This window comes from Pan troglodytes, chromosome 20, assembly GCF_028858775.2.
Source record: "Pan troglodytes isolate AG18354 chromosome 20, NHGRI_mPanTro3-v2.0_pri, whole genome shotgun sequence".
Classification (NCBI taxonomy): Eukaryota; Metazoa; Chordata; class Mammalia; order Primates; family Hominidae; genus Pan; species Pan troglodytes.
In genome coordinates this window covers 9175142-9189346 of record NC_072418.2, presented here as the reverse complement: position 1 = coordinate 9189346, position 14205 = coordinate 9175142, and the positions used below count along the sequence as shown (strand labels likewise).

General features: G+C 46.7%; 1 protein-coding gene across 3 annotated transcripts in view; it reads right to left on the bottom strand.

Moving 5' to 3' along the window:
* Positions 1-14205, bottom strand: part of VAV1 (vav guanine nucleotide exchange factor 1) — an 88207-nt gene that overhangs the window by 34180 nt on the left and 39822 nt on the right. For all 3 annotated transcript variants that reach the window (XM_063801080.1, XM_016934840.4, XM_016934842.4), the window contains exons 2-6: positions 2057-2173; positions 1197-1255; positions 1018-1086; positions 547-655; positions 362-457 (exon numbers count right to left, since the gene is read on the bottom strand). In XM_063801080.1, the coding sequence (XP_063657150.1) occupies positions 362-457; positions 547-655; positions 1018-1086; positions 1197-1198 (276 nt within the window). In that variant the 5' untranslated portion in view covers positions 1199-1255; positions 2057-2173. The remainder of the gene's footprint in view (positions 1-361; positions 458-546; positions 656-1017; positions 1087-1196; positions 1256-2056; positions 2174-14205) is intronic.

The following is a 14205-nucleotide window of genomic DNA, read 5'->3' as shown; positions in this document are numbered from 1 at the left end:
TATGTTTATATTTTTATATATACTTTGTATATATTTATATATTTTCTATTTATGTATATGTTAAATATATTTATATATTTTTGATTTTGTATTTATTTTGTTTGTTTTTGGTTTTTTGACTGCTGCTGCAGGCAGTGTCCTATATTTTATATATATATTTTAATATATATATACGTCAGACTCATATTTATATATACATATGTAAGTCAGAGAAACTCAGAGACGGAGACAGTCACAGAAAGGAAAAGCGATGGGAGCAGGAAAAGCCTCAGCTGCCCAGAGCGGCCGGACAGGTGGACGTGCACCTGCCGGCCCAGCTCCCGCGCATGCGCCCGGCAGGCGCTGGGTGGGAGGCGCCCACCTGCTGGATGGAGCCCAGCGTGTCAGTGTACTTCTCCTCCGTCTGCTGGATCTCCCGCAGGCAGCAGCAGCGCTTGTCATACTCTGTCATCTTGGGCTGAGAGCGAGGGGAGAGGCCGGTGTTGGGGGGCCTGGGGCTGCCCCCCGCCCACGCCCTCCCCAGGCCCGACCCTCCACGTCACGCACCGGCATGGACACGGGCTCCGAGCGCATGAGGTCCTCATAGATCTCGTCGCCTTCCGCCTCCTCATTCTCCACGCAGTCATACAGGTCCTCATCCTCCTCCACCGTGTCGCTGTGGGTTGTGAGGTCAGGGATCCCTTGGACCTCTCCCAGATCACAGCAGGGTCCCCGCAGACCCCAGCGCAGGGCTTTGTCCCCTCCAAGACTCCAAGGGTGGGACCTCAGACTCCAAGGGCAGGCCATGTCCCTCCAAGCTCCAGGGCAGGGCCATGTCCCCCAAGACCCCAGGACAGTGCCATGTCCCCCAAGACCCTAGGGCAGGGCTGTGTCTCCCCAGACTCTCAGGCAAGGTTGTGTGCCCCAGACACCAGGGTATGACCTTATTTCCCGGAGGGCAAGGCCATGTCCCCCCAGACCCTCCACCCCCAGGACGGTGCTCCAGTGAGCTGTGCGGCCACAGGCCTGAGCACTCACTCGATCTGGTCGGACAGGCCACTGTAGATGTCTTCATCACCTACACTCTCCTCCTCGGTGGGGAAGGGCCTGGGGGGTCAGGAGGGTGTGAGCCAGGGGCCTGGGGACTGGGTAGAAGTGGGGCTTCAGGGAGGGGGAGGATTGGGGCTAAATGGCCCAAGGCCCAGGTGGTTACTCACATGATCCCCCTGTTCTGGGCGATCGGGGTCCAGGACAGAGCAGACAGGGTGTAGATGACCTGTGACGGGGCAGTGGCCACTCAGTGAGCCCCTTGTACACCCCCACGGCAGAACACAGCTTCCAGCTGCAAGGCTCTGTCTGAGGCCCTAGATCCCGTGCCTCTTGGAAGCCTAATTCAGGATTTTCTCTGCCTCCCATTCCCCATACCATCGTTCCCTCAAATGAGCCCCCACCCTTTGCTCCTATCTTTCTTTCTTTCTTTTATATTTTATTATTTTTTTTAACGGAGTCTCACTCTGTCACCCAGGCTGGAGTGCAGTGGCACCATCTCGGCTCACTACAACCTCCACCTCCCGGGTTCAAGCGATTCTCCTGCCTCAGCCTCCCGAGTAGCTGGGACTACAGGCGCCAGCCACCACACCCAGCTAATTTTTTGTATTTTTAGTAGAGACGGGGTTTCACTGTGTTAGCCAGGGTGGAATTGATCTGACCTCGTGATCCGCCCACCTCAGCCTCCCAAAGTGCTGGGATTACAGGCGTGAGCCACTGCGCCCGGCCCTCTATCTTTCTATTTAATCCTCATAGCCACTCAGAGAGGGCAGGATGATAATATTCCCATATTTCAGATGAGAAACGAGGGGCTCAGAGAGGCACAGCCACGTATCCAAGGTCACACAGCAAGTGTCAGAGCAGGAACTCAAACCCAGTTCCACATATCCCAAGCCAGTGCTATTTGCATCTTGTATATGGCCTGGTCTGGCTTGTCTGCCTGTCCCCTGACAGTCCTTAGCTTGCCCAGTGTAGACATCAATAGAAATGAACTGAAACTCAGTCTTTGGGCTTCAACTGCGCAGCTCACCTTGCCAAAATCCTGCACATCGAAGAGGTCAAAGGCTTCGAAGAGCTCGCTCCGCTTGAGGCCGAACTTCTCACAGCAGGTGGACAGGAAGGTTCTAATGTTCTTAAGGCACAGGAACTGTGAGGAGACAGAGAAATGAGGGTGGGGGAGTACGAAAGGGCAGGGGAGAAACTGACCCCCAGGCCACCTGGCTTGGGGACTGGTGTGGAGGGGAAATGAAAGCACAGACCCTCTTCCATGAAATTGAATTATCTTCTGATAAAGATTAAGTTGTGCCTGATCCAGATCTATGCTCTGAATGTTTTTATTGAGTTAAAATTCACAAAAGATAAAATTAATCACTAACGGTTAAACAAATGTGGTATATCCATACAATGGAATATTATTCAGCCATAAAAAGGAATGAAGCACTGATTCATACTACAATGTGGATGACCTGAAAAACATTTTGAACTACTCAGGAGGCGGAGATGAGTGGATCACTGAGCCCAGGAGTTCGAGCCTGCAGTGAGCTAAGATGGCACCACTGCACTCCAGCCTGGGCAACAAAGCAAGACCCTGTCTCAAACAAACAAACAAAAAACCATGCCTCCTGCCTCCACCTCCCAGGTAGCTAGGACTGCAGTCATGTGTCGCAACACCCAGCTAATTTCTGTATTTTTTGTAGAGACGAGGTCTCGCTATGTTGCCCAGTCTGGTCTTGAATTCCTGGACTTGAGGAATCTGCCCACCTTGGCCTCCTAAAGTGCTGAGATTACAGATGGGAGCCACCATGCCTGGCCATCCCTAAACTTTTTTATTTCATGAGCCAAAACATTCCTTTTCTTGTTTAAGTCACTTTAGATTTGGTTGCCATGGCCTGCAACCAAAAGATATTAACTAATGAAACAGCCGGACACATGCAACATGGCCCCAGCTTTTGAGTATCTGGAAAAAGAAAAAGAAAGAAAGAAACCTTTGTATTCTTGCATTTGCCAAGTATTGGCTCATCCAACGTCCCAACAGGTTCAGCACTCTCTGAGGTTCCCCAGATCCTGAAGAATTCTAACCAGCCTTCCATCCACCAGCCTCCTACAGCTTGTAGGCTTGGCCTCTCCCACAACCCCCAACACTCTCCATGAAGTCAGTGTGGACCAAGAGTCCTAAAGCAGACTCGTCAGTAGAGTTAGTTAAAATCCATCTTCCAAAGCCATGTATTGCATGCATCTATTTATATGAAATGTCCAGTACAGGCAAATCCACACAACGGAATATTACTCAGCCATAAAAAAGGAGCAAAATACTGTTCCACACTACGACATGGATGAACCTTAAAAACATGCTCAGTGAAAGAAGCAAATCACAAAATGCCACGTATTGTACAATTCTATTCATAGGAAATGTCCAAGATAGTTCTGAGACTAGAAGTCCAAGATCAAGGTGTCAGTAGGGTTGGTTTCTTCAAAACACAGGTCCCATTCTGTGATATGAAACAGCACATCACAAAGTGTTTTCACAGATCGCTCATTTCTAGTTTTTAGGACTGGATATTCATATGTTCCTATAAAGGCTCAATAGGTTCAGAAACATAACTTCTTAGATTTTACGAAAAGAGTGTTTTGAACTTGTTGAATCAAAACACAGGTTCCATTCTGTGATATAAAACAGCACATCACAAGTGTTTTCATGGATAGCTTGTTTCTTTTCTTTCTTTTTTTTGAGGGTGATGGAGTCTCACTTTGTCCCCCAGGCTGGAGTGCAATGGTGCGATCTTAGCTCACTGCAACCTCCACCTTCCAGGTTCAAGCAATTCTCCTGTCTCAGCCTCCTGAGTAGCTGGGATTACAGGCACCCGCCATCACACCCAGCTTATTTTTGTATTTTTAGTAGAGATGAGGTTTCACCATGTTGGTCAGGCTGGTCTTGAACTCCTGACCTCAGATGATCCACCCGCCTCGGCCTCCCAAAGTGCTGGGATTACAGGTGTGAGCCACTGCGCCCGGCCAGTTTGTTTCTACTTTTTAGGACTGGATATTTGTAGGTTCCTCTAAGGGCTCATTTCAGTAGACAGCCACCTTCTCCCTGCACTGTGACGTGGTCTTGCCCTGCCTGTACCCTAGTTTACTCTTCTTATAAGGACATCAGTCATAGTGCATTAGGGCCCACACAGATGACCTCATTCTAACTGAACTACCTCCGTAAATACTCCATATCCAAATACAGCCACATTCTGAGGTACTAGGGGTTAAGACTTCAATGTATAAATTTTGGGGGGACACAGTTCAACCCATAGCACACAAGAAAGTGTATTCCAAGAAGAGAGAACAGTGCATGCAATGGTCCTGAGGCAGGATCTTGCCTAACATGTTGGAGGAACAGCAAGGAGGCCCATGTGGCTGGAGTCAGAGTGGGCGAGGAGGAAGAAGGGGGAGGACAGGGAGGTGACCAAGACATTTATTGTGAGAAAATAAATTTCTGCTGGTTAAGCCTCCAAGCTTGTGGTACTTTGTTGTGGCACCCACGCAAACAAATACACCCTGATATCCAGAAGAAAGTTCCTTGCTAACTTCTTTGTCTTTCCTCAAAGGACACCTTCTCTGTGAGACCTCCTCTAACCACCCTATTTAAAATCCCACTCCCAGGTTGACTTGAGCCCAGGAGTTCAAGACCAGCCTGGTCAACACAGGGAGACACCGTCTCCACAAAAAATAAAAAGTCAGCTGGGTGTGGTGGTGCACACCTGTAATCCCAGCACATTGGGAGGCGGAAGTGAGAGAATCACTTGAGCCTAGGTGTTCAAAATCAGCCTGGGGCCACGTAATGAGATCCCATTTCTACAAAAACAAATTTAAGGCTGGGCGCGGTGGCTCACGCCTGTAATCCCAGCACTTTGGGAGGCCGAGGCGGGCGGATCACGAGGTCAGGAGATCGAGACCATCCTGGCTAACACGGTGAAATCCCGTCTCTACTAAAAATACAAAAAATTAGCCGGGCAAGGTGGCGGGTGCCTGTAGTCCTAGCTACTCGGGAGGCTGAGAGAGGAGGATTGTTGGAGCCCAGGAGGTGGAGGCTGCGGTGAGCCACGACGGTGCCACTGCACTCCAGCCTGGGCAACAGAGCGAGACCCCATCTCAGAAAATAAATATATACATAAATTAATTAAAATTTCATAAAATCCCACACCCCTACTCTGGCATTTTCATCCCCTTAGTTTTGCTTCTCTTGTTGTGTTTATTGTTCATCTCACCCAAATAAAATGTCAGTTTGAAGAGGGGAGGGCCATCGTTCTGTTTCTTGAATGCCCAGCAACTATGATAGTACCTTGTGTGTAGGAGGCCCCTGATATACGTTTGTTAACTAGATGGATGGAGGTGGGGCCTGGGAATCTGCATATTAACACTCTCCTCAGGTGATTCTGACATACTTGCCAACCCCTACTCTGTGCCCCTACCATAACAATATTTGCATTTTTTGGCTGGGTGCTATGACTCATCCCTGTAATCGCAGCACTTTGGAAGGCTGAGGCAGGCAGATTACTTGAGGTCAGGAGTTCAAAACCAGCCTGGGCAACATGGTGAAACCCCATTTCTACTAAAAATACCAAACAAACAAACAAAAAAAATTAGCCAGGCATGGTGGCGGGCACCTGTAATCCCAGCTACTTGGGAGGCTGAGGCAGGAGAATTCCTTGAACCAGGAGGCGGAGGTTGCAGTGAGCTGAGATATCCCCACTGCACTCCAGCCTGGGCAACAAGAGTGAGACTCCATCTCAAAAGAAAAAAAAATTGCATTTCTTGGATGCCTACTACGCATGGTTAGGCATTCAGATTAACTCCATTCTCATAACCACACTGTGAGTGTTTATACCCTTTTGAGATGGAGTCTTGCTCTGTCGCCCAGGCTGGAGTGCAGTGGCACCATCTCGGCTCACTGCAACTTCCGCCTCCCAGGTTCAGGCGGTTCTCCCACCTCAGCCTCCCGAGTAGCTGGAACTACAGGAGTGTGCCACCACGTCCAGCTGATTTTTGTATTTTTTGCTAGAGATGGGGGTTTCACCATGTTGTCCAGGCTGGTCTTGAACTGATCTCAAGTAATGCGCCTGCCTCAGCCTCCCAAAGTGCTGGGATTACAGGCATGAGCCACCACACCCATCTGTGTCCATTTTACCTACAAGAAAGCAGGCTTAGATCGGTGTGGGGATGCTGCTTGAGATTAACAGCAAGAGTAAGTTAGGGGAGGAGCTGCAATTAAATTCCGAGATGGTATGAATCTAGAACCCACGTTCTGTGTGTGTGTGTGTGTGTCTGTGTGTATCTGCATGTGTGTGTGTCTGTGTGTGCGTATGTGTCTGTGTGTGTGTGTGTGAGAGAGAGAGAGAGAGAGAGCGAGAGAGAGATGCTCTCACTCTGTTGTCCAGGCTGGAGTGCAGCGATGCAATCATAGCTCACTGCAGCCTTCACCTCCTGGGACCAAGCAATGCTCCCAGCTCAGCCTCCCAAGCAGCCAGGACAATGGATGTGTGCCACCACATCCAGCTAATTTTAAAAATGTTTTTGTAGCCGGGCATGGTGGCTCACACCTGTAATCCCAGCACTTTGGGAAGCCGAGGAGGGCAGATCATGAAGTCAGGAGATCGAGACCATCCTGATTAACATGGTGAAACCATGTCTCTACCAAAAACACAAAAAAATTAGCTGGGCGTGGTGGCGTGCACCTGTAGTCCCAGCTACTCAGGAGGCTGAGGCAGGAGAATGGCGTGAACCCAGGAGGCAGAGCTTGCAGTGAGCCGAGATTGCGCCACTGCACTCCAGCCTGGGCGACAGAGCGAGACTCCGTCTCAAAAAAAAAAAAAAAATTTGTAGAGACAGAGAGTTTCATTATGTTGCCCAGGCTGGTCCTCAAGCAATCCTCCTGCCTCAGCCTCCCTAAATGTTGGTATTACGGGTGGGAGCCACAACTCCCAGCTGAGCCCACTTTCTTGACCACAGCCTTTTCTCTTTACCTTGTGTGTAGTGGAAGCTAGCATGAGCTTCCACCCACCGTGCTCTCAATTTTCAGCATGCTGCAGAGATAACATGGACTCCTCCCAGCAACTCTTCAAGGTAAGTAATATTATTATCCTCATTTTACAGAGAAGGAAACTGAGGTGAGACACACAGCTGGGATGCAAACTCAGGCAGCATGACTTCCAAGCCTGTGCATAACTATTATGCCATAGCTGTGTGTGTGAATTGATTTGGCACTTAGTGTCTGTTGTAACCCTGTTTCTCACACTTCCATTTGCAGAATGTATCATCTTTTCAATTGCTGCCACAGTCTATGCAACCCATTGCATATGGAACATGAACTTTAACTTTAACTCTTTTGTGTTTAAGAAGAGAGCTTTACATCCTCCTGCAAAACTAAGCTCACGGGCTACAAACAGAAACAACTGTATGATGGGTGTGATGGCTCATACCTGTAATCCCAGCACTTTGGGAAACCAAGGCGAGAGGATCACTTTGAGGTCAGGGGTTTGGGACCAGCCTGAGCAACATGGAGAGACACTGTCTCTGCAAAAAATACAAAAATTAGGCTGGTGTGATGGCCAGTAGTCCCAGCTACTTGGGAGGCTGAGGCAGGAGGATCATTTGAGGCCAGGAGGTAGAGGCTGCAGTGAGCTATGATCACACCACTGCACTCCAGCCCAGGCAACACAACGAGACCCTGTCTCAAAATAAATAAATAAATAAATAAATAAGCAACTGTAGAATAAATATGGTTCAAACAATGTTACTAAATTCTAGGTAGATTCTGTTGCTCGCCCAAGGCTCTGACCCAAGACCTGTTCTCTTTTTGTGAAAAAGAGAAATTTGCAACAGAAGACACATGAAAGATGCGGTAGCAACTCAACATTCATTCCTGATCAAAAGAAAGAGGGGGGAAAAAATCTCTTGGCAAAGTAAAAATGGAAGGGAACTTCTGTAACCTGATAAAGAAGGTCTTCAGAAAACCTAGACCGAAACACTATACTTAATAACGAGATGTTGAAAAGATTCCCTTTGAAATCAGAACTACGCAACGGAACCTGCTATCACCATTTCTATTCAACATTGTATTGAAGATCTCAGCCTGTACTGCAAGACAAGACAGAAGGAAAAGGGAAAGAAAGAAAGAAAGAAAGAAAGAAAGAAAGAAAGAAAGAAAGAAAGAAAGAAAGAAAGAAAGTCATTTTTGCAGAAGAAGCAATCATCAACATAGAAATTCCCAAAGAATATACAGATAAATTGCTGAAATTAATAAAATTATTTGGCAGTGTGGCTGAATACAAAACCAGTATACAAAGTGTACTAAGTGTCAGTACACAAGCAAAAATAACTCACAAATTAAAAAAAAAAATTGTGAAATCCTACAGTAAGCAAAACTAACCTATGATGATAGAAATCAAATCAGTGGTTGCTTCCGGGGCAAGAGGGAAAGTAGAGATTGACTCAGAGCGGCCACAAGTGATGGAAATGTTCTGTTTTGATAAGGGTGTGGATTGCACAAGTGTCCACAGTTGCTAGAACTGGTTGAATGATAAAATGAAGAATTTAGCATTTCACATAGGGAAATCAGACTTTGATTTTAAAAGGATACTATTGACCGTAGCCTAGAAGATGTGAAACAAAACTGCATAAAGCTAGTGACCTAAACAAAATAGAATATATACCAGTTCCTTTCTAGCAAGACTCAGTGTTTTATTTTATTTATTCATTCATTGATTTATTTTTAGAGACAGGATATCACTCTGTCACCCAGGCCGGAGTGGAGTGGCACGATCATAGTTCACCGTAACCTTGACCTTTTGGACTCAAAAGATCCTCCTGCGTCAGTCTCCCAGGTAGCTGGGACTACAAGCATATGCCATCATACCTGGCTAATTTTTTTTTAAAGATTTTTTATAGAGACAGGATGTCACTATGTCACACAGGCTGGTCTTCAACTCCTGGCCTCAAGTGACTCTCCCACCACAGGCTCTCAAAGTGCTGAGATTACAGGTATGAGCCACCGCACCCAGCCCCAAGACTCAAGTTTTAAAATCTTCAATTCTCTCCAAAATTGAGCTATAGATTTAATCCAATTTCAATTAAAAACCCCAGAATGGCTTTTCATTGAACTTGACATACAAATCCTAAGATTTGTATAGAAAACCTCAGCCATGAGTAGCCAATATACTCCTACAGAGGGAAAATAAAGGGTATGAGTCCTACCGAATATTAAGACACCATAAATCTACAGTAATTAAGACAATGTGTTTGTAGTAGCCAGCCTCCAGGATGGCCCCCAACGGTCCATAGCTCCTAGTATTCATACATAAGTTAAGATGCCCTTTTGTAATCCCCTCCCACATTGAACCAAGACTGGCCATGTGTCACTAAAAGAACAGGGTGGAAGAAACAAGATGTGAGTTCTCAAGACTAAATAATGAAACATATCGAAGCTCCATTTTGGTCTCTTGGACCACTCACCGGCCACCATGTTGTGAGGCCACTCAATCAGTCCTGTGGGGAGCCCCAGGTGGAGAGGAGCCGAAGCTCTATGTGGCCCAGCCACTCAGGAAGTAGACCCTCCAGCTAAGGCCTTTAGATGACTGCAGCCCCAGCCGACATCTGTGTGCAACCTCATTAGAAACCCCAAAGGGGAACTGCCTAGATGAGCTATTTCAGAATTCCTGACCCAAATAATCCGTAAGCATAATAAATGGTTGTTTTATACAATTAAGTTTGGGGATAATTTGTTACTTAGCAATAAATAGGTAACATAAGGATAAAGGCAAATGAACCAACATGAAGGGTTTATGCCTACTGTGTCATGTTGTTGTAATTCCATTATATGATGCATAAAAAGGGCTGGACGTTTCAAGTTCTGGAAATTATCATTATCATCATGATAGTAATATCATCATCACCACCGTCACCATTCTCCTCATCACCATTCTTATCATCATCATCATCATCATCATTATCACCACCATCACCATCATCATTACCATTATAACCATCACCACCATCATTACCACAATAGTATTCATGACCATGAGCATCACCACCATCATCATCTTAGCTCCAGCTGGGAAACCCAAGAGCATTCACCAACCCATCAATTTTTGTATTTTGGGTTGTTTTTGTTTCTGTTTTTGTTTTGAGATAGAGTCTCCCTCTGTCATCCAGGCTGGAGTGCAGTGGCGTGATCTTGGCTCACTGCAACCTCCACCTCCCAGGTTCAAGTGCCTCAGCCTCCCGAACAGCTGGGATTACAGGCACCCACCACCATGCCCTGCTAATTTTTGTGTTTTCTTTTTAGTAGAGACAGGGTTTCACCATGTTGGCCAGGCTGGTCTTGAACTCCTTACCTCAAGTAATCTGCCTGCCTTGGCCTCCCAAAGTGCTGGGATCACAGGTGTGAACCACTGCACCCGGTCAATTTTTGAAACTGGAAAAGACCTCAGATATTAATCAGCTTCCAATCTTCACTCATCACTCAGAGAGAGAAACCCAAAGAGTGAGAAGAAGGGTTTACTCAAGAGCACAAATCAAACTGAGTGTTACTGCCTCCAAGCCCTTAGTTCTATTCCTGCTGTCTACCTCGGGCAGAGGCCACTAAAGATCCACCAATATTCGTGTTTTCTCTTCCATAATATGGAATTGCTGCTGGAAAATGGCTGCCCAGCTAAGGACTGCATTTCCCATCTCTCCTTGCATGTGGATGCAGTCATATGACTGCTTCTGGCCAATCGAATAGGAGCATTTGTCATAAGCATCACTTTCAGGGCACTGTATTTAAGGAGAAATTACTTCTCCATACCTCCTCTCTCCCTATTCTCTGCAGGCTGAGACTCTAAGGGATGGCAAAACTGCAAATGAAAGTAGCCTGGGTCCCTGAATTATCTGCAGGGAAAAGCCCCCTGACCTGGAACCAGAAGCACATGCATTGTACTGTTTTGTGTACAAGAAATCAATTTTTACCATGTGAAGTCACTGAAATGTCTTGTTTGTTACAGTAGCTGGTGTTATCCTAATGAAGCACCCTTTGGGCCAGAGTTAGCTGTGATGTGTCTGTCTGATCCTCAGAGACCTCATGGATCTCCATTCCAGCTTCTCTTGCCGATTCTTACAGTAATTATATGCAGGGAGATGAATAAAGGACTGCTGTCTGGGCTAAAAGTTCCTCTCCTATTTGCCTGGCGAACTCCTACTCATCCTTCAAGGCCCATCTCCAATATCTCTTCTTCCAGAAAGCCTTCCCCAATGTCTTCAGCCAAGCAGAGTCCTCATTCTCCCCCAACTGCAGCCTCCCTTAACATGATGTCCCTCCTCAACCCAGGCCTGACAACGAAGACGCCTGTGCTGGGCTCTCTCCAGATGAAGTCAGGACCCAGGGATGAGTCACCTCTGAATCCTGAACACCACATGGTGGCATGCCATAGTGCCCAGTACAATTTATTGAATAAATAAATGAGGCTGGGTGTGGAGGCTGATGCTTATAATCCCAGCACTATGGGAGGCCGAAGAGGGTGGATCACTTGAAGTCAGGAGTTCGAGACCAGCCTGGCCGACATGGTGAAATGCCGTCTCTACTAAAAATACAAAAATTAGCCGGGCATGGTAGTGCATGCCTGTAATCCCAGCTACTTGAGAAGCTGAGGCAGGAGGATCACTTGAACCTGGAAGGTGGAGGTTGCAGTGAGCCGAGATCGTGCCACTGCACTCCAGCCTGGGCAACAGAGCAAGACGCCATCTCAAAAATAAATAAATAAATAGAAATGAATAACACAGTAACTGAGAGACAGTCTGTACCTCCGTTCCAGATGAGGACAAAGGTTTTGGAACAACAGTTGAAAGCATGCCTTTTCATTGCAATCCATTTCTTTGCTTACAGCTGGGGAAACAGGTTCATTCTTTCAACAATGGGCACCTCAAACTTAACAGGTCCAAGATTGACATCATGCCAGTTCAAACTTGCTCTCCCTCCAGCCTCTTCATCTAACAATGGCGCCATTACCACACAGCAATTTGTCTTAGGAACCCAAGATGATTTTCAACACTCCCCAATCCTTCAGAATCAAGTTACAGTAATTTTTTTTTTTTTTGAGACAGCGTTTCACTCTTGTCGCCCAGGCCAGAGTGCGATGACGTGATCTCAGCTCACTGCAACCTCCGCCTCCTGGGTCCAAGCAATTCTCCAGCCTCAGCCTCCTGAGTAGCTGCGATTACAGGCGCCTGCCACCACGCCTGGCTAATTTTTTGTATTTTTAGTAGAGGCAGGGTTTCACCATGTAGGCCAGGCTGGTCTCGAACTCCTGACCTCAGGGGATCCACCCACCTCTGCCTCTCAAAGTGCTGGGATTAAAGGCATGAACCACTGTGCCCGGCCAAGTTAGAGTAATTTCATAGGTGATCATCTACAAGCCAGGAATGAATCTAAGTGTTTTGAAAGTCGGGTTTATTTTTATTTTTATTTCTTTAGAGACAGGGTCTCACTCTGTTGCCCAGGCTGAAGTGCAGTAGTGCAATCTGCAGCCTCGAACTTGGGCTTGAGCAATCTTCCTGTCTCAGCCTCCTGAGCAGCTGGGACTATGGGCATGCACCACCACACCTGGCTAACTTTTTATTTGTAGAGATGAGGTCTTGCTCTGTCACCCAGACTGGAGTGAAGTGGCACAATCATAGCTCACTGCAGCCTCCACCTTTTGGGTTCAATTGATCCTCTTGCCTCAACCTCCTGAGTGTTGGGACTACAGGCATGCACCACCATTCCCAGATAACGTTATTTTTATTTTTATTTTTTGTAGAGACAGGGTCTTGTTACATTGTCCAGGCTGGTTTTGAACTCCTGGCCTCAAACAATTAGCTTGTCTTGGCTTCCCAAAGTGCTGGTATTACAGGCATGAGCCACTGCACCTGCCTGGAAATGGAGGATTCATTGAATCCTCCATTTCCAGTCAATCAATAGATTATTCAGATTCTACATCCAAACTATCTGTCACATCTAATCTCTTCTCACCATCCCTGCTCCCAAATCCTAGAGCAGCCACCGCGGTGATCACCTTTGTGGCTGCAACAGCCTCCTCAGTGGTCTTCCTGATCCGTTTTGTACTCCTCCCAGCCCACCTTCATACAGCAAATCTAACCATGTCAATCTCCTCTTGAAACCTTGCCATGGTTCCCCCATCATCCTCGACACAAAGTTCAACCTCACCACGGCCCCTGCTGACTTCTCTGATGACTCTACTCTTTTTTTTCTCACTTACCTCTCCCACCTCTGCTCCAGCCAGGTAGAAATGGTTGCTACATGCTAAATGCAACGTATTTTACTGTCTCTCATCTCCAGGTCTCGTTTATAAGGTTGCCTCTGCCCTGAATGCCCTTTGTGGTAGATTACAAATACTTTCCAGCTCCTACCATCCAAAGAAAATTGCCAGGTATGATGGCTCACGCCTGTAATCCCAAGACATGATTGGGAGGATTGGGTGGGGTGGGAGAATTGCTTGAGGCTAGGAGTTCAAGACCAGCCTGGCAACAAAGCAAGACCCCGTCTCTACAAATGAATTTAAAATTAGCCAGGTGTGGTGGCACATGCCTATAGTTCCAGCTACTCAGGAGGCTGAGGATCAATTGAGTCCAGGAGTTTGAGGTTGCAGTGAGCTAAGATCAAGTCACTGCACCCCAGCTTGGGCGACAAAACAAGACCCTATCTCAAAAAAAAAAAAAAAAAAAAAGAGGTAGATTCTAAGTCTTCATCTTTTGTATCTGGGTTGGTCTTGTGGCTTGCTTTAGCCCATAGAGGCTTTGCAACTTCTCCTGTTGCTTTCTTGGAATACTCCTGCCAAATTCAAGCACTCAGGCTAAATTGCCAGAGGATGAGAGACCATGTGGAGCAGAGACAAGCACCTAGCTAAAGGTATCCTATACTAATCAACTGGCCAACCAGCAGATATGTGAATGAGGCCCTCCTAGACTACCTACCCCAGCCAAGTTATTAGCTAACCACAGAGATCACCTATCTGCCCAGACAATTTACCAAATTAATTGGAATAACAAATGTTGTCTTTAAGCCATTCCATTTTAGGGGACTGTTTGTTACACAGCAAAAGCTAACTGATAATGTGCAATTCCAGGTTGCATTCTTAAAGGGAGGAACATTCTAGC